This window comes from Oryctolagus cuniculus, chromosome 15 (assembly GCF_051225735.1).
Source record: "Oryctolagus cuniculus isolate XC-2025 breed Fujian yellow rabbit chromosome 15, ASM5122573v1, whole genome shotgun sequence".
In the NCBI taxonomy this organism is placed as follows: domain Eukaryota; kingdom Metazoa; phylum Chordata; class Mammalia; order Lagomorpha; family Leporidae; genus Oryctolagus; species Oryctolagus cuniculus.
The window spans coordinates 61,884,337-61,903,814 of NC_142881.1; the positions used below are offsets into that span (position 1 = coordinate 61,884,337).

Consider the following 19,478-nt stretch of genomic DNA (forward strand, 5'->3'; position numbering starts at 1 on the left):
TGTGCAAAGACCCTGAGGCACAAAGCCTGCGAGGAGCTAGGAAGGATGCGGAGGCCGGAGGATGGGTGGCCGGGAGTCTCCATCCCAAGGGTGACAGAGCCTCTGGAAGTTTGATAGTAAAGAGTGCTGCGTGTGTGAGGTGTGTCTCAAATGCCTTTTCTGGATGCAACTGCGGAAGAGCTGCTGTGGCCAGACAGTAGTGGGGAGAACCATCAGGACATGACCGTGGCAGTGTCTGGAGAGGGTGCTGGTGGTGGGGTTGGGCAGGCGTGCGTCTGAGGGGGCAAGAAGTAGCTGTGCGTGGAAGACCCTTTGGTCCTGACTCCATTGGACTTGCAGGCGGTGGGTGTGGCAGGTGGGAGGTGGCTAGGGTAGCCTGGCTGTCTCGCCGCCTAGCAGGCTGGGTAGGGTGGACGGTGGTGGCTTCTCTGTCCTCCTGGGTATTTCCGAGCCCACTCGTCACTGCTCACACCAGGGCTCTGGGATGAGGACCCTCTGCCACTGGTACTCAGCAAACGAGAGCCACCTGTGCCTGGGCCGGGGCAGCCCTGCGCTCCTCCCCCCGTCACCCCGGCTTCTGCTGCAGACACCTGTCTCAGCTGTACACGCCTGCTTCCTTGGGAGGGACGCATCGTGTCTCTCCCCCCGAGCTGGGGACATTTGTTCTTAACCTGAGCCGCTGCATCTTCACCTTGCAGGGACCTGGTGTTTCTACAGACGAGAGTGCAGTGCTCTCGGGTGTGAGGTCAGGAGATTTGGCTTTCCTCCTAAGTGGCAGCGTGACCAGAGGCGTGTCCCCCTTCCTCTCCAGACCTCAGTTTATCTAACTGTAAAATGGGGCTTGGGCACTGGATTGGAGATTGTCTCAGAGCCCCTGTAGCTCCAAGTCTTGGATCCTGGCCTGTGTTCAGAGGAGCACAGCTGGAGGCTGGGACCAGCTGCTTCCTCAGGTGAAGCCCTGGGGTTGCCGGAGCCCCGGGCAGCTCATTCCCCACTCCTCAAGCTCTTGACACAGCCTCCTCTCAGCACCATCCTTCTCCCCTGCCTGCCTGGACGAGGGCTCTTCCGGGGTCGCCTCGCTACCCAGTGCGGCCTGCCCATCTCCTGCCTGGGACACCCACTCAGGTCCACAGTCCTCATGGCTATGCCTGGGCCAGGAGCACCTTCCTCACCGCCTGTCCCATGGATGCCTCAGCTCCCGTCTCTGTCTCCCGCAAACCCTTCCCCACAGCCGCCTCTGTCCTGGAAGTCCCCCAATGAGGACAGGTGATGCTGCTTGTCCAGCCTCGGCACTGTCCTCCCCATCTCCCCTGGTTTCTGGGCTTTCTCATGCAGGCGCCACATCTTCCAACTGGGTGCTGGCTCCCAGCAGCACCTGCTTCTTACATCCTCCTGCCCTGGGCCTGGGACTGAAAGAAGGGGTGCTGGGCAGGTGTTGGGAGACTGCCGCCAGAGACAACCAAGCTGTTGTGTTCCATGCACAGCCCAAGAGCAGGAGGCAGGGAAACCCAGACCTCGCTTCCCAGGGGTATCCCCAGCCAACGCCTGCCGTTTCTTTGCTTTGGCCCTGTTCAGCCCCAGGAGTGGGGCCACCCCGCTCTCTCCCCACTTTTGTCCCAGACTCTGAGTTATGCCCCACGTCCTAATGAGTCCCTGCTCAGTGGGAGGGAGATCAGGCACCCAACACTTGCCAACAAAAGCAGCCATTGTGGCCCCTGGGAAGGGGGTGGGGCAGAGAAACAGGATGAGGTTCTGCCTGCTGTTTGCCAAGGCTGTTCCAGGGAAGGCCCGGGCTCTCGGCTCCTGAGTCAGGCTCTGGGGTCCCAGCTGCCATCTGGCCCTCTTGAGGCAGGAAGAAGGGGGTAGAGTGGAGCTGGGGCCCTTGAGTTTTCTAGAGGAGTTCCTCTGTGATGGCCTGAAGCAGTGGGCCACCTGTCCCCACCTGACAGCTTGGAGAACCGAGACCTTGAGAAGGGAAGGGCTAGAATCAAATGACTCCAGCCTGGACATGTCCCAGCCTCTCCTACAGTCAGTCAGTGTCTCTCCCTCCCTCTCTCTCTCTCTCTCTCTGTCTGTCTCTCTCTCTCTCTCACACACACACACATACACAACCTCTCCCTCTCTCTCTCTCTCTCACACACACACCTCTCCCTCTCTCTCTCTCTCTCTCTCTCTCACACACAACCTCTCCCTCTCTCTCTCACACACATACAACCTCTCCCTGTCTCTCTCTCTCTTCCTCTCTCTCTCTCACACACACACACCTCCCCCCTCACACACACACACACACACCTCTCCCTCTCTCTCACACACACATACAACCTCTCCCTGTCTCTCTCTCTCTTCCTCTCTCTCTCTCACACACACACACCTCCCCCCTCACACACACACACACATATCTCCCTCTCTCTTTCTCTCTCCCTATCTCTCTCTCTCATACACACACTTCTCCCCCCTCTCTCTCACACACACAATCTCCCTCTCTCTCTCCTTCTCTCTCTCCCTCTCTCTCTCTCTCACACACACACCTCTCCCCCCTCACACACACACTCACACAACCTCTCTCCCTCTCTCTCTCTCTCACACACACACATGCACACACACAACCTCTCTCTCTCTCCCACACACACGCACACACACAACCTCTCTCACACACACACAACCTCTCCCTCTCTCTCCCACACACACACACCTCTCTTCCTCTCTCTCTCCCTCCCTCTCCCTCCCCCCCACATAACCTTTCTCTCTCTCTCTCTCTCACACACACACGCACACACACACAACCTCTCTCTCTCTCACACACACACATACACATCTCTCCCTCTCTCTCTCCCTCTCTCCCCCCACATAACCTTTCCTTCTCTCTCTCTCTCTCCTCCCCCCCACAACCTCTCTCTCTCTCTCACACACACACACACCTCTCCCTCTCTCTCTCTCTCTCTCTCACACACACACACACACCTCTCACTCTCTCTCTCTCTCTCTCTCACATACACACACACACATACACATACACACACAGAACCCCACCAGCTCTGGAGTCCTCAGGTGTTAAAGGGGCAGAAGGAGGAGGAGGAAGAGGAACTCTGTTCTTCCCAGCTTAACGTGGAGCCGTCCGGCTGTGCCATTTCCAAATAAGCGGGCATCTCGGTGCTGCCTGGCACCCAGCCTCTGGCTCCGTGACCTGCTGCATGAGCGTGCTGGCCCCACGGGGCCTCTGCACCACTCCAAGGAGTCTTTATGCCAATTTCCAGGAAAAAAAAAACAAACCCAAACCTCCTATCTCCAATCCCCACCTCCGGAGTTCTGGAATACAGTTTGTTTGCAAATTGTCCGAGAAAAGCAAAAGCATCGGTTTTCTGTTGAGCGGGTGGCCCTGAGTGCTGAACTGTTTTCCACACCATGGCCACATGAGCGCTGGCCCTCCTCTCTCAGGCTCCTGCTGCTTCCCACCTTGGTGCCAGGGGAGGAAGGGGAGGGCTGCTGTCATTTACTGAGCTTCTGTTCTGTGCTCCAGGTAACCCCCGTTTGGCAGACACACAGGCTGGGATTTGAATCAGGGCTGTCTGTGAAGGCCTGAGTGCGTGCTCCTGGCCCGGCGCAGCTCTGCTCTAGGCTAGGACACAGGCCAGCCTGTGTGCCCTGGGGCCCAGGGAGCCGCAGTCTGTGGAATGGGTAGATCGAAGGGGTGGATGGTTGGTGGCAGCATCAAGATTTCACGAGAGAAAGAATGAGAGGCTTGCTCCTGGGGGCTCACCGTCCCTCGGCCCCCAAACGGGGCTCTGGAACGGTAGGTAGCAAGCGGGCCCTGCGGCTGAGACGGGGCGCCGCGGCTTTGGGAAGCCAGTTTGGGCCATGAGCCTGAAGAGCCCAGGCGTCTGCGGTGACAACCGCCCCCGTGCGCAGGAGCCCCTGCTCGGGCTCCGCGTGGCACTTCCGATCCCGGACGCACGCTCGCTCGCCCCAGCCTCGCGCCCCGCCTCCGGGTGCGCGGCGCCCCCCGCCCCGGCCCCGCCCCGCCCGGTGTGCCCACCCCCGGCCCGCCCCGCCGCCCTTGTAGGCTCCCGCCGCGGCCCGGAGCCTCTCGGCGCAGGCGGACCGCGACCGGCCGGCAGCTGGCTCCACTCTCCCGCCGGCAGCCTGGGGCACCCGGAGCCAACGGTCCAGGCGGCGGCGCCGCGCGGGGGTCCGGGAGCGAGCGGGCAGGACGCGGAGGCCTTCAGCGGCTCTCAGGCAGCCCGGGGCGCGCCCCAGCTTTGCCCACAGCCCGCGGCTTGGGGCTCTGGGCTCGGCGCCTGCCGGGCCCGCGTCCCCGCACGGCCACATGGCTCGGTTCGGCGCGCTGCTGTCCTGCCTGCTGCCCTTGCACTGCGCGCTCTGTGCCGCCGCCGCGGGCAGCGGGACCCCAGGTGCGTGCGGGGCGGGCGCACAGGGGCGCTAGGGGTCTGGGGTGCCCGCGATCAGAACAGCCTGAGGGTGCGCGAGCCAGCCGAGCAGCGGTCGGAAGGGTGCGAGACAGGGCGCACACTCGGGACAGAGCTGAGTTCTTCTCTTCTCCGTGTGCGATCCGCACAACCCCGAGGTTTCTCTGCAGGACAGAATTTGAGGAACACCGAGTCTCTTTTTAGGGACTGGTATCTGTCTCGTCTATTCTTCTGTGTGTCTTTTTTTCCCCCCCGCTAACTGCTCTGTCTCCAACTGATGTTGGTGAGTGTCCGCCTGTCCCACACAGAGGCAGGCTAGCAGGTGATTGCCGGGAAAATACGGGCACTGGCGCGCCTGCAGACCCACGCGCCCTTCCCTCGGGCCAGCAGAGGGTTCTGAGACCCGCCACCCTCGCCGCGCAGCTGGGTGCCCTCCAGGGGCTCTGGGCAGGGTGCCCACTGGTCTGTCAGTCCTGTTCCTGTGCCAAAGTGGGACCCTTCTTGCAGCAGTCTTGGGGGTCCTTTGCCAAAATGGTGGGGGGGCAGAGCTAGTGGGGGATCAGCACTCCTGTAGCCCCGCTGAGCCGAGGGGATTTTCAGAGCACTTCATTCTCTATGTTTTATCAGCCGGAGGCAAGAGATGGGGTTGTGTGGAAATGAAAATTCCTCCCGAACGCGTATCCATGAATCACCAGGCTTGGAAGCCAGGGAGCTGTCATTCCTGCCCTGGCCTGGCTGGGCTCAGGGAGAGCAGTGTGAGGATGGGGCGCTGGCCTGTGGCCTGGAGCATGGGGCCGTGACCTCACACTTCACTCAGCCCAAGTGGGCAGGTCACCCCCTGGGTCTCTTTATTTTTGAAGATCTATATTTAGCCAGCTTGGGGCTGGGCTTTTCAGAAGTCTCAGCGGCCACTATAGCGCTTGAAAAAGTTTTCTTTCTAACCTTGGAAAAATAGAGTGGCCGTTCCCTCCCGCCCCGCCCCTCTCCCTGTCGCGTGCCTGAGATCCCCTGGGTTTCTAGGTGTGTTTGTTTTACCAGCTGCATTCTTGGGAGCTTGGCGAGGAGGGCTGTGCCCCAGGCCGGGCTGGTGACTTCAGCACCTTGGGGCGGCTTGGGCAGACCTGGCCTTCTCTCTCTCCTGGCTACCGGGGCTTTCGTGGAATTTCAGACCGTTTCTGGGTGATGCCCAGGATCAGAAGCCTTGTTGCTAGAGTAACGAGTCTCTGCTTGGCACCATTTGTTTTCTTCTAATAAGTTTTAAAAGGGCTTGGGGGCTACAGGGAGCCATTTTTTTCTCCACATATCTGAACACCATTCATCTATGGGTGGAAAGGCAGTCACTGGGGAATCCACGGGTAGAAAAATGAGCCTGGGCTAAGGGGTCCTTCTAAGACAATGCCCAGGGCTGTCCTCTGGGCTTGGGGCTGCCCCCGTCCCTGTGCGGGCTGCACTGAGCTGACTCTGTTTACCTTCAACAGAGCTGCGCCTCTCTGGGAAGCTCAGCGACTTCGGCGTGACCGTGCCCTGCAGCACGGATTCCCAGGGCCACTTTCTCTCCCATGTGGTGTCCGGCCCAGCGGCAGCCTCTGTGGGGAGTATGGACATGGACGGTCCACTCCCACCACCATCACACTCCGGTCACCTGCGGGTGCCTCGCAGCCCCCTGCGGACCACCGGGGCCGGGCGCTATTTCCTCTACTTCAACGTGACTGTCTTCGGGGAACAGCTGCACTTGCACCTGCGGCCCAATCGGAGGCTGGTGGTGCCAGGAGCCTCGGTGGAGTGGCAGGAGGATTTTCGGGAGCTGTTCCGGCAGCCTTTGCACCAGGACTGTGTATACACTGGCGGTGTCACCGGCATGCCTGGGGCAGCTGTTGCCATCAGCAACTGTGATGGATTGGTAAGGGATGAGACACGACTTTTTCTCTTGTTCAGCTGTGAACTGCCCCACCCAGTCCCGGCTCACACGGTTCCCTCCTTGCCTCTGCTGTGTTTGGGATTCCTATGGGCATGTGGTACAGTGTGGCCCAAGTCAGGGGCAGTGCTGCCTCCGAGAGAGAGTGCGCATGTGTCTGCTGGCCACCAGGGCTGCGTTCTGTCTGGCGGGGGTGGGGCAACCCTTCACCCTCCATGGGCCTGCTTGGACTTCAGGCTGCTTGGCTTTGGGCCCCAACACCACTGGGGGAGGGGGAGGAGGCGGGCTCTGGCGGCTGCTGGGCTTTGAATGGCGGCTGTGCCTCCCACTAGCCGTGGGGATGTGGGCGAGTTGACCTCTCCGGGGCTCTTCCCCTTGTGCATAAGAGGAGGGCTCCCTCATGCTGCACGTAGTTACTGTTCCAGGCGCTAGGGATCTGTAGTGCCTGGGGCAGACCTGGTCCCTGCCTTCGTGTGGCTGTCTCGCCGATGTGAATGATGTAATGGGGGCTGGCCCATGACTGCCGCATGGCCGAGGCTCAGTCGTGTCACCAATGTGGTTATTGCTGCTGCTGTTGTGTTACGTCCTTGCTCTTCTCTGCCCAGAGCCAGCCTGCTGGTCCCAGCTGCACAGGCTTTTTAGCACCCTCTCCTCTTCCCACACAGCGCAGTGCCCCTGCTAGCTGGCTCCATGTTACAAACCAGAAACCACAGTGGCTGGCTGGGCTGCCGGCTGGCTGGCTTTCTTCCTTTTGATTTATTTATTTATCGGTCAGAGAAAGAGAGAGAGAGAGGAGAGAGAGGAGAGAGAGAGAGAGGTTTCCTGTCCACTGATTAACTCCCCAGAGGGTCACAATGGCTGAGGCTGGTGCTGGTGCAGGTCAAAGCCAGGAGCCCGGAAGTCCATCTGGGTCGCCCACGTGGGTGCAGGGGCCCAAGCACTCGGACCATCCTCACTGCTTTCCCAGGTGCTTTTGCAGGGAGCTGGATCGGAAGCACAGCAGCTGGTGCTTCCAGACAGGATGCTGACTGCACAGCTGGCGGCTTGGCCCACTGTGCCACGATGTGGGCCACACAGTGGGCTGCTCTCTCTCTCTCTCTCTCTCTCTCTCTCTCACTATCCACTGCTGCCAGCCTTCACTCCCTGTGTGGCTCCCTCCTTGGCATGTGAGCCCCTCGTGAGCGGGTGTGGCAGCCTGAGACGCTGGTGGGCGGCTCTTTCCGGGTCTCTACTTAGCTGGGGACATCAGGTGTGAGCTGATGGGTTCCAAGAAGGCATTCACTTGTCCTTCCGCCCTTCTGACCGTTGAGAGAGGGTGGTTCAAGGGGAGCATTCGTCCCCATCTCCCCATCCCTACAAGACAGTTCCCAGCCCGGGTCTGCTGTTTGTGTCTAGGCCAGTGCCTGTCAGCCTTGTTTTCATGATCATCCCTTTGGGAGCCACTCCAGACCGTTTCCCCACGATCTCTGCCTCCCTATGTATCTCACACCTGAGATACACTGAGTGTCTCAGATCCCGTGTATGCGGGTGTGTGTGCGCACGTGTGTGCATGCGTGTGTGAGTGCGGGCACTTTGTATATAAAAGAGCTCGTTTTCTTTTGCCTTCTGCAGAACCAGTTTGTACCTCCTTGGAGGCTTTTGGGCCCTCACTAAGAGGCCTGGTCTGGGCAGTGGCTGGGCTCAAAGCTGCGCGGGTGCTAGAATCACTGAGCACCTGCTGGGGTGCAGAATCTGCCTGTTGGGGGAGAAACCCAAGGGCTGCGTCCTTTATGGAAATTTGCAGGTGGGCAAGCAGGGGTTCTGCTGAGCAGTGTTTGAGACCAGGTTGTAAGCTTGAGCAGGGGGAGCCCTCGATCAGAGCTGCAGTGAAGGTGCAGGTGACTCACGGAGTGTCCACGCAGCGAGAGACAGGAGGCGCTGGTGGGGGCCGGCAGCTCGGCTGGCTCACACGGGGCTTCTCTCTGAAGTTGTCACACAGGAAGACCGCGGCCCCTGGGTGACAGGGCTCGGGCCGCCCTTGTCTGACGGCTCCCCTGCAGTGAGATGTGGACAGGGAGGTGGGCAACACACGCTCCGAACCTCAGGGGTGAAAGGTGTCCATAGCCCCCAGTAGGTCACCCCCCACCCACCTTGTTAACCCCGCTGGCAGGTGATGGCTGGCTGCTCGGTGCTGCAGGGACCCAGGCCGCACAGGACCCCGATGCAGCCCGGAAGCTGTACGGCCCGGTGTGTGCAGTGACAGCTTGTGCACTGGGCTTGCGGCTGGTGTCTGGTGGAGGTGGGCTGCTGGCTGGGCCTGGGAATGAGATTGCCCAGATGCCATTTCTGATGTTTGGAGCCCTCTGGGTGGATATGTTCATTAGCTTGGTGGCCTCAGGCAAGCACCCCCAAAATGGGCCTGCAGCCGCTACTCCCTGTCAGAGGGGGCCTGGGTCTCTGACGTTTGCAGTAGTGCGTCAGGCCCAGAGGCCGCCATGGATGGGCTCCTGGGGGCTCCTGTCCTCTCTGGGCTGAGGCTTTGCCCAGGCCTTTGGTATGCCCTAGCCGCCTACAGAGGCCAGCCCTGAAGTCTGGCATCTGGGTGCCTCCCCACAGGTCCTGGGGCTGAGCCCTCACTCCCAGCCCACGCACGCAGAGCTGCCTGTGCCCTGGAGAGCAAGGGGCAGATTCACAGTGACCCAGCTCAGCTCAGCTTGCACTCAGGGGCCACAGTGCAGTGTGCCTGATAAGACTTAACTCTGCCCCTTCCCGTGGCCCCTGGATCTTAACCTCATTCCTCTCATGTCTCAGATGCTCCGTCTTTCCAGAGCAAGTACTGGGTGCTGGCCCCGGGCAAAGTCCACGGGGAGAGCAGAAGCAAATGAGAGAAACACAGATGGCAGCAAGGGCAGTGAGCGCTGCCCGTGGCCCAGGTGTGGGAGGCGTCCTGTCCAGTGCATTCGTTCACACCACCCATTTTATAGATGAGAAAACTGAGTGGGAGGGAGGCGGCTCCTGTGAGCTGGGCCTTGGTGGTCTGCAGAGCCCCTCTGCTGCCCCGCAGTCCAAGGAGGTGTGCACAGTGCTGGTCCTCACCCCTGCTTTGTAGGGCATCAGCCCTGTCCTTGAGGAACTTGGGTGCCGAGTAGGGGCCCCACTGACAGCTTTAACTTTCATTATTGGTTCTCTAGGACCCAGTGGAGTGGGTGCTCAGTAAAAGGGAGCAATTGTCCTCTTGGGTGTCAGAGGTGACATTGGAACTGGGCCTTGAGAGTTGAGTAGGAGTTTGCTGGGGCCAGAGGGTGGGCGAAGGGAAGAGCTTCAGCAAGTGGGTGTGGGTCAGGCAGGGGAGGGTGCGCCGAGCCACAGGGGGCTGGAGGGGGGATCCCAGAGGGCACGCGGGGCAGATGGCCTTGGTCTGACCTGGAAGGGAGGGCAGGGTTGGCAGGGGCATGGAGCAGGGACAGGGCAGCCTGTTTCTGGAAGAGGCTGGGCTGGGTTCGGTGACCTGGCTGTGTGCCTCTGAGACAGCGCCCTCCCTCTCCGGGCCCCTGTGGCCTGCTGTGGATGAGCTCAGTGCAGGCCTGGCTGGAGGAGTCTGTAAACCAGAAGCTGACCCCCTCTCTCCCCGGCTGGTCCCTGGGCCTGCTCCGTGCCAGGCCTGGGCTGGGCTGCAGCTTCAGGGAAGAGCGTGGCCAGTCCCGGGCTAGCCTTTCACAGCCAGATGCACGACGTGGTGGTCCCCAGTCTGCACGAACACCCCCGAGTGGGCAGAGACTTGCAGCTGTCTGGCGTGTTTGCTGCTCAGCTGTGAAGTGTGGGGCCTGGACTGGTGGCTTAAGCCTCATTTGCAGGTGGAAGCCTCAGTGGTGGCAGCGGCCGTCACCCCTTCCTCTTCTCTTGCTGTTGTCTGGGACTGCTCACCTGTGGGAGCCTGGGACAGACATGGGAGGGTTCTGTGCCTGGCAGTGCACTCATGCCCAGAGCTGCTTATACTGCCTCCCACCCACTCCTCTGGAGGACCACTGTGGCGTAGCTGGGGGGCGCCATAGACAGGGATCCAGGGATGGAGAGGCAGGGAGCCTGACATAAAGGCAGACCGATTACCGTCCTGCGAGAGGCAGCAGCTGAAGGACCCTTTGCTTTTGGTTGGAACATCTAGGTGGGCCACATGGTAGAGGTGGCATTGGCTGCAGCCCGTTCAAATGTAAGTGTGGAAGAAAGTTCTGGGAGAACACTGACCCAGGCAGTCCTGATGGGGGAGGCCCGGTCCTCCCTGCAGTTCCCTGTGGGGTTGGGAGCAGCTGGCCAGGGATGCTATCGGGACTGAGGCTCCCAGACGTTGTGCCCGGGGAACAGCAACGACCTGATGGGCCATGTGCCATAGCTGCGGATGCTCTGGGAGGAACCTGGGAGCCTGGGGTGAGGGCTGGCTCTTTGTGGGTCCTCGAGGGGTTGCAGGGTGAGGGAGGGGTTGGCAGAGAGGGGTCCCCACTTCTCATGGGGTTGTGCCTTCACTGTGTCCCTCTGGATCCCGGGCCACCAGCCTCCTGAGGGCAGCTTCCCTGTTGGTCTCCCTGGGTCCTGGGCCTCGGTGCCCTGTGCTTGGCTGCTTGGGGCTTCCCCCTTTGCCTGCAGTGCCTCTGGGAGTCAGGGCCTGGCGTGGAAGCAGCCGCACGTGTAGGACTTAGCACATCTGGTTCCATTTTCTACTTGGAGGTCCTGCATTTGTGACGGGTTACATGGAGTAGACCCAGGCAGATGGCGTGGGGAGGAGGCAGGGAACACTCACGGACACTCTCTAGCCTCAGCCCTGCAGCCCTACATCTTTAAGGTGGCAATGGCAGGGGCCAGAGCTGTGGTGCAGCGAGTTAAGCAGCCGCTGGGACACCAGCATCCCACATGGGTGCTGGTTCAAGTCCTGGCTGCTCCACTTCTGATCCAGCTCCCTGCTAATGCCCTGGGAAAGCAGTGGAGGATGGCACAAATATCTGGGGGCCCTGCATCTACGTGGGAGACCCAGAGGAAGCTCCAGGCTCCTGGCTTCAGCGTGGCCTGGCCCCTGCCATTGCAGCCAGAGGGTGAAATACAGGATGGGAGATCTCTCTTTCATTTTTGCAAAAATAAATAAACCCTTTAAAACAGTAGGACTGCAGAGGGAGTGGGGCACTGACCGCGGGGTAAGGGGTTCTTTGCGGGGTGCTGAGGATGTTCTAGAGCTCACTGAGGTGGTGGCAGTTGTATGATGCATGCATGTCCTAGAAACTGCTGAGCTGTGCGTGTTCAGCGGGTGAGCTGTGTGGTGTGTGGACTGTCCCAACAGAGCTGTTCCAGAAAGGCCCCGGGACAGCGCAGCTAGCAGTTCTCGGAGAGACACAGCCCAGGCAGGGGTGCAGGCTGTGGTCACGCTGTTGCCCGCCAGCCGTGCACCCTGGTCTCTAAGGAGGGGAGCGAGCAGCTGTCTATGGGAGGGTACAATGAGATCTGGTTTGTGGGGACCTTCAACATGGGGATTATTTCAGTGTTTAGTAATAGTAATATATTTCTTTTTTTTTTAAAGATTTATTTATTTTATTTGAAAGGCAGAGTTACAGAGAGGCAGATGCAGAGAGAGAGAGAGAATCTTCCCTCTACTGGTTCACTCCCCAAATGGCCTCAATGGCTGGAGCTAGGCTGATCTGAAGCCAGGGGCCTAGAGTTTCTTCCAGGTCTCCCATGTGGGTGCAGGAGCCCAAGCACTTGGGCCATCTTCTACTGCTTTCCCAGGCCATAGCAGAGAGCTGGATCAGAAGAGGAACAGCCGGGACTCAAACCAGTGCTCATATGGGATGCTGGCACTGCAGGCAGAGCTTTTACCCTCTGTGCCACAGCACCGGCCCCAGTAGTAACATGTTTGATTTAAAATTTATTTATTTATTTATTTGATGGGTAGAGTTAGTGAGAGAGAGAGACAGAGAGAAAGGTCTTCCTTTGCCGTTGGTTCACCCCCCAAATGGCTGCTACAGCCGGCGCACCGCGCTGATCCGAAACCAGGAGCCAGGTGCTTCCTCCTGGTCTCCCATGCAGGTGCAGGGCCCAAGCACTTGGGCCATCCTCTACTGCCCTCCCTGGCCACAGCAGAGAGCTGGACTGGAAGAGGTGCAACCGGGACAGAATCCGGCGCCCCGACCAGGACTAGAACTCAGAGTGCCGGCACCGCAGGCGGAGGATTAGCCTAGTTAGCTGTGGCGCCGGCCGATTTAAAATTTATTTAAGAGGCAGAAGAGACAGAGACAGAGAGAGAGAATGCAACCCATCTACTGGTTCATTCCCTAAATGCCCACAATAGTCAGGGCTGGGCCAGATTGAAGCCAGGAGCCAGGAACTCAATCCAGGTCTCCCTCTTGGATGGCAGGGACCCAAGTACTTGAGCCGCACTGCTGCCTCTCAGGGTGCACATTAGCTGGAGTTGAGAGTCAAACCCAGGCACTCCATTATGGGACGTAGGTTTCTTAACTGGTGTCTTAACTCTTGGACCAAAGGCCTGCTCCTATTTCTTACCATTTTACACTGACTAGTCTGGGAATTAAAAGTGATGTATGTATTGCGCGCAGTTAGAGATCCTTGTGTTGCAGTGCCCTGCAGATCATCAGCGTAATCTGACACGAATCCAAGGCCAAGCCCTGCCCACGCTGCTGTGACAGAGCTCCCTGCAGGGGGGTCAGGTGGGGAGCCTGGAGCCCTCCCGACGTTTGCTCGTGCAGTGGCTCCCTGCAGGCGGCTGTCTCCGGGCTTGGCTGCTGTGTGACACGGTTGCTCCCGGAGAAGCACCGCACCTCTTGTTAGAATTTGTGTTCGCGGCATGTGAATAAGAGATGGACTCTGGAGAGGAAGGGAGCCGCTTCTCATGCCCCCACCCCCAACCAGAGTGACCGTGGAAGGGGGCCTGGGGACCACGGGCCAAGGCAGCAGTTGTGGTGGGGGTACCTGGACTCTGGCTACGTTCTTGGGGTGGATGGGCACTTGGGCAGTGTCGGGGAGCTGTGTGATGTCTGTTAGTCATGGTGTTCTTCCTGCCGCTCTGTAAGTCGGCTGAGGGGGGCTGCTCCTGGGTGCAGTCAGCAGGGGGCTGGGCTGGCTGGAGCCTTCAAGCCGGCCTCCCTCACGCACCCTGTGTGGAGCTGGCTGTTGGCTGGGAGGCCTCCTTGCTGCAGTAGGTGAGACTGGCTCTTTCCAGGGGGGCTCAGGTAGTGCTCCTCTCAGGGGGAGGGTGGCTGTGGGGAGAACTCTCAGGGCTGAGCTGGGGAGGCTGTGTGTCCCACTCCCGTGTGTTCTGCTGGACAGAGAGCCACAAGCCTGGCGGGATTTTCCAAGAGTGGGGAAATGGATTCTGCATCTTTGTAAAGTCTGTTTATTTCAGAGACAGAGGGACATATACATACACACACATACAAACACACACACACACACACAGAGAGAGAGAAAGAGAGCTGACTCACTGACTGCTTCACTCTCCCAATGCTTGCAATGGCCAGGGCTGGTCTGAGGCCAAAACCAGGAGCCTGGAACTCAATCCAGGTCTCCCACATAGCATGGCCCCATTACCTGAGCCAGTACTGTTCCTCCCAGGGTGTGTGAGCATTAGCAGGACCTTGGAGCCAGGAGCGGAGGTGGTGTGGAACCGGGCAGTCCAGTGTGGGACTTGGGTATCTTAGCTGCCAGGCCCAGTGCCCACCCTGCACCCCACCTCTGAGGTCAGGTGTGCAAAGAGCTCGTGCACAGGACCGGGAGGAGCAGTTGCAGCCACCTTTGCAAACATTCTTCCTGGCCCACAACATGCTTGTTTAACGTGATTTCGTTCCAAAGGGGTAGTGGGACAGGGAGCAGTGTCTGTGCCCGTCTGGAAGAGAGACAGACAGATCTGGACAGGGATAGACACCCTGCCGGGAGCCACTGGGAGGCAGCAGGGGCTGGGTGACACTAAGTGGGCTGGAAGGACATGGCCAGTGGGGCTCACGGTAGACAAGGTGTGGAGGCCACAAGGAAGCACGCGTGGTTCTCGGTGCTGAACAGGCCCTGTGTGGCTCTCCTGGGGGTTTTGTTGCTGGTGCCTCTGACAGGGAAACCAGCTGGGCACAATGAGAGGGATGGCCCCGGGGATGGCGCTGAGGGCCTCCTTGTCCCCCTGCAGTCTCAGCCACCATCAGCGTCCGGGTCCTGCCCTGAGTCACAGTCCTCTGTGGGGGAGGCGGCCAGGTTCTGGGTGACTCACTGTCCCTGTCTCCTTCCTGTCTTTCTGCAGGGGACCCTCCTCCCTGGGTATTGCCAGGCCTGCCCTCAGCTCCCTTAAACTGTCACTCTCTCTCCAAGATTTATTTATTTATTTAAATGACAGAGTGACAGAAATAGAGAGAGAGAGAGCGAAAGAGAGACATCTTCCATCTACTGATTCACTCCCCAGATGGCTGCAGCAGCTGCCAGGATGACGCCAGGAGCCTGGAGCTCCATCTGGGGCTCCCAGGTGGGTGCAGGGGCCCAGGCACTTGGGCCACCTTCCACTGCTCCCTCCGGTGCTTTAGCAGGGAACTGGATTGGAAGTGGAGCAGCTGGGACTTGAACTTGAACTTGGATACGCGAGGCCAGTGTGGCAGGCCATGGCTTATCCCACTGTGCCACAGCACCGGCCCCAGCTCCCTCCGGCTCCTGCTCAGACATCACCTTCGTGGTAACTGCCTCCCCGTGACCTCATTTAAAATCTGCACCTCCGGTTCTCTGTCCTCTGCCTCCTTTCTGCTGTGGCGGTTTCCACTCGGCGTCACCCAGTTCTGCTTATTCACGCACTTCTGTTGACTCCCTGTGGAGCGGGAGGTTTGGCCGCATTGCCGGCACCTAGGACGGAGCCTGCTTGGCCGTGGATGAATGGGTTGACACCTGAGGGCTCTTGCAGGCAAAGGTTGAAGAGAAGTAAACTACAGGGACTTCCGTGAGCACGCACAGTGGGCGGGGAACTGCTGGCTTCATTGCTGACAGTCGTGTATCAGAGTTCTCGGACATCTGGAACCCGTGCTGTGGGGCCGGCTCCTGCACACGGCTGGGGACAGTCATGTGCCACGTCTGCCGGTGCTTTCTGGGTAGCAGGTTTCTTTTATCTCTCTCAAGCCCTGCCAGGGAGACCAGCGATACCCTGAGTCAGGTGTTGTCAGGGCGACGCTTGTGGAGCAGAGCTGCTGGTGCAGGGACCCAGGTGTCTCGGGCTTCATCGCTCCCCATTGAAGCCTCTGCCCTAGACACCACCAAGGCCCTCTCTTGCTCACTGCAGACCTGGGTGTGTGTCAGATGCAGTGATAAACATTTACATGTGTGATTTCACCCGGGGGAGGCCTGGTTCAGGGCCCAGTCGCCCCCATCCTGGGGCAGGCTGCTGTAGGGCTGGGTTGGAGAGGAGGCCTGGCTGGGGAGGCACCGGCTGCTCCCATCCCTGGTGCTGTGCCACCGCCCGCTGGCTTGCATCTGAGCCATAGGATGCAGACTGCAGGGTCTGGAAGCAGGGAGCTGGTCCTCAGCCAGGGCCTGGCAGCCATGCTGCCTCCTGGCGCTTGAGGGCTGCTTCCTGTCTCCTCTTCCCGGAGCCACAGCCACTGCCAGGGCTCAGGGCCAAGCAGGGGGCCAGGCAGAGCGCCTGGCCTGAGCAGGGTGGGCTGTGGTGGTGATGGTGGGGGGTGGGGGCTGGTGGGGGTAAGCAAAGCCTCAGGCGACGTGACTCCTGAGCCCTGTAGAATGGAAACTGGGGGTGGCTACCAGTCTGGCATGGTCTGCCCTGCCGGCGGCCAGGCACCAGGGCAGGGTCTGTGGCAGCAGAGTCTCTGAGCACTTCAGACATGAATGCTGCCCTGCCTCTATGCAGGGACCCTGCCGCTGGGGACGTGGGGTGAGGGTAGAAATGCAAAGTGACCACTCCTCCTTCAGTCCCATTTACCAAGCTTACGATGACCTGTTCTCAGAGGACAGAGTTCCTTGTCACCTTCGTCATCATCACCATCCTCATCAATGACATTGGCATAGAGGTATTCCTGATGACTGACCTCCTCTGCCCTGGGGACTCCCCGGCTTGGGTAGCTGTGACGTCACTAACTTGCGATTGGCTCCCCTGCAGATTTTGGGCCCCTGCCGTCTCCCGACCCTCCTCTGCCACCCCCACCCACTGCCTTCCTCTTGGGGCAATTTTGGGAGGTGTTGCACCTTGTGGGGGTGGGGGGTTAGGCTCTGATAAGCACCTATGTCCAGATGGCCCTCGGGTCTGCTCAGCCTGGGGAGATGCTCATAATGCACAGGGCGTGCGCCAAGCCAGCCTCTCTGGGCTCCTCCCGCTGCCCCTGTTCTGGGCTCCCCCCGCTGCCCCTGTTCTGGGCCATCGCTATTGTCCACTCGCTTCCTCTCCCTTCATCCATTCTGAGGAATCGCTCTGCGGCTGCTGCCCTCTTTGTGAGACGCGGTGACCACTTACACATTCCTTTGAGTGCCGCCCCCTGGCTTGGGAGCCTCTGGCATTGACATGAGTGTTCTCAGCCTGGGCTGTGCATCAGAATCGCCTGGACAGCTCCAAGACGCTGATGTCCAAGCTTCACCCACTGAGATTTGGCCCTGTGGCCTGGGCTGTGGCGTGGGTGGCGGTCGTTTTGCAAATTCCCCAGTGACTTTAACGAGCATTGTGGAGTGGGAACCATTGCTTGGCCTCCTGCAGAGTCCGCCGTGTACTTGGGGTCAGTTACAGGGGCCGAGGTGGGCAGGCGAGGAGATGGCCCCTACTTCCCTCGGGGCCTGGCCCCAGGAGGGGCGTTCCTTGTTGCTGACCTCACTCCGTGCGCCTCAGGTGCTGTGACTGAGGCTTGAAAGGGGAGGGGCACTGCTGTCTCCTTCCCCAGTGCAGCTCCTGTGACTACAGGGAAGTTTGGAGGGCGGGGTTGTGTTCCTTGTAGAGAGCTTCGTCGTAGGGGAGGGCAGTGGTGCATTCTGCCTGTCCCTCGCAGAGGGCGCACGTCCTGTGCGGAAGGGGCTTGCTTCTCGGATCAGGAGATCAGAAAAGTTAGAAAGATACCTGCAGGCGTGAAGAGGAGGAGACACCTTCCCAATAGTAGGCTACATCCCTCCAACCTGTTTTCTCCACGTTTCCTTTTTCTCCTTGAAAACCTCCTTCAGCCAGGCTCTTTTCCTTGGCAAGTGCTTGTCCCCTTAAGATGCTTATGGGGCCAGCGCTGTGGCACAGTGGGTTAATGCCCTGGCCTAAAGCACCGGCATCCCATGTGGGCACCGGTTCTAGTCCTGGCTGCTCCTCTTCCAATCCAGCTCTCTGCTATGGCCTGGGAAAGAGGTGGAGGATAATCTAGGTCCTTGGGCCCCTGCACCTGCGTGGGAGACCTGGAGGAAGCTCCTGGCTCCTGACTTCGGATCGGCACAGCTCCGGCTGTTGCGGCCATCTGGGGAGTGAACCATTGGATGGAAGACCTCTCTCTCTCTGTCTCTGCCTCTCCTCTCTCTGTGTAACTCTGACTTTAAAGTAAATAAATAAATCTTTTTTTTTTTTTTAAAGATGCTTAACCCTTGGTGTCTCTTCCTTGGAGCATTCTTCCCCTTTATGGGGCCGGGGGTGGGGAGTGGATCTGAGCGTGTCCAAGCCCAGCCACGATGTAGCCCGGTGCAGAGCACCCTCCTGTGACTCTGTGGTGCCCAGGCACTGTCTGATGATCATGACAAGCATGACAGCAAATGCAGTTACACAGTCCTTGCTGCAAGTTTGGAGAACTCTAGGTGCCCTGTGGATGCCACTTTCTCAGGGCAACCCCCCGGACAGGCACTGCTGTAATTCGCAAGTACAGGAGTGGGAGGTGTCCCGTCCCCGTCCAGGATCACGTGGTCTGGGAGTGGCAGAGCTGGGTCTAGGGTCTCTGCTGTTACCTTGCACACCCACCATATTGTTTTTCCTCTGAGAAGGATTCTTGCTACAAATAGGTGGGGCCCAGCAAGACCTCGGTAGCCTCTCACCCAGCCCATCCCAGGGTGTGGGGCCCACAGAGGCCCTGTCCCCAGGAGCTGAGCCGGTGGAGGCGCTGGCTTGCTGGGGTCGTGTCTGCGCCTTGAGCCGCCTCTGGGTTGCCACGTGGCCAGTGTGGGGCCAGGCACAGTGGGCTCACTGCAGGCTCCTTCTTCTGCCCAGCCCTAGACGGTAGCTCGCTCCTGATCAGCTGTCAGATTTGCCCTGGCTGCCCCAGCCTCGAGCAGGGCTCCCGGGGCTGGGCTCCCACGTCGGGTGTGAGTTAGATGGCATCCTCGTGTCCACAGGCTTCCGTCTGAGCCACGCTGACTCCTGCCTCTGAGGCCGGCGGCCGCTCTGTGCCGCGTGTGCCATTTGAGTGTGCATTCCCTCCCCCCATCTTCTGCGTGAACCGCTCCGTGGAGATGGAGTTCGCTCATGCAAAGTGTGCAGTTCATAGGATGTTTGTTATGTTCACAGATACGAGCAACCTTCACCACCATCAATCTTGGGACATTTCATTGGGACCGAAACACGTGCCCTTTCATTGCTACCTCCTACGCCCTCGTTACTCCAGGCCCTGGCAACCACTGGCCTCCCACCTGTCGATGTCTCTGTTCTGTGTTTCACAGAAATGCATTTTTACCACATGTGGTCTCTTTGGGTGGCTTCCTTCACTGGGTCTAGTGTTTTCTAGGTCCAGCCTTCTTGAAGCACATGTCAGAATTTCATTCCTTTTGATGGCTACATGATGTTCTGTGGAATGGATGGGCCATATTTTGTTCATATACCATTGTTTATCCACGGCTGGGCATTCGGGTTATTTCCACCCGAGCTACTATGATTAGTGCTTCTGTAAGTTTCTGTCCACGAGCTTTTGTTTCCCTGGGTCTATACTTAGGAGTGGAATTTCTGAATGCCACGGTAACTGTTTATTTGAGGAGCTGCCAGGCCATTTTGCAAGAGGCTGCCCTATTTCCCTCTCTCCAGTTGTATATATTTTTTTTTTTTTTTTTTGACAGGCAGAGTGGACAGTGAGAGAGAGAGACAGAGAGAAAGGTCTTCCTTTTGCCGTTGGTTCACCCTCCAATGGCCGCCGCGGCCAGCGCGCTGTGGCCGGCGCACCGCGCTGATCCGATGGCAGGAGCCAGGA

General features: G+C 59.2%; 1 protein-coding gene across 2 annotated transcripts in view; it reads left to right on the forward strand.

Moving 5' to 3' along the window:
• Nucleotides 1-4,091: 4,091 nt before the first annotated feature.
• The window catches only part of ADAMTS14 (ADAM metallopeptidase with thrombospondin type 1 motif 14), a 74,512-nt gene continuing 59,125 nt past the window's right edge, over nt 4,092-19,478 (forward strand). For both annotated transcript variants that reach the window (XR_016221680.1, XM_089314114.1), the window contains exons 1-2: nt 4,092-4,409; nt 5,903-6,324. Coding sequence is in view for 1 of the 2 variants with exons in the window: in XM_089314114.1 (XP_089170240.1) it covers nt 4,325-4,409; nt 5,903-6,324 (507 nt within the window). In the remaining variant the exon portion in view is untranslated. The remainder of the gene's footprint in view (nt 4,410-5,902; nt 6,325-19,478) is intronic.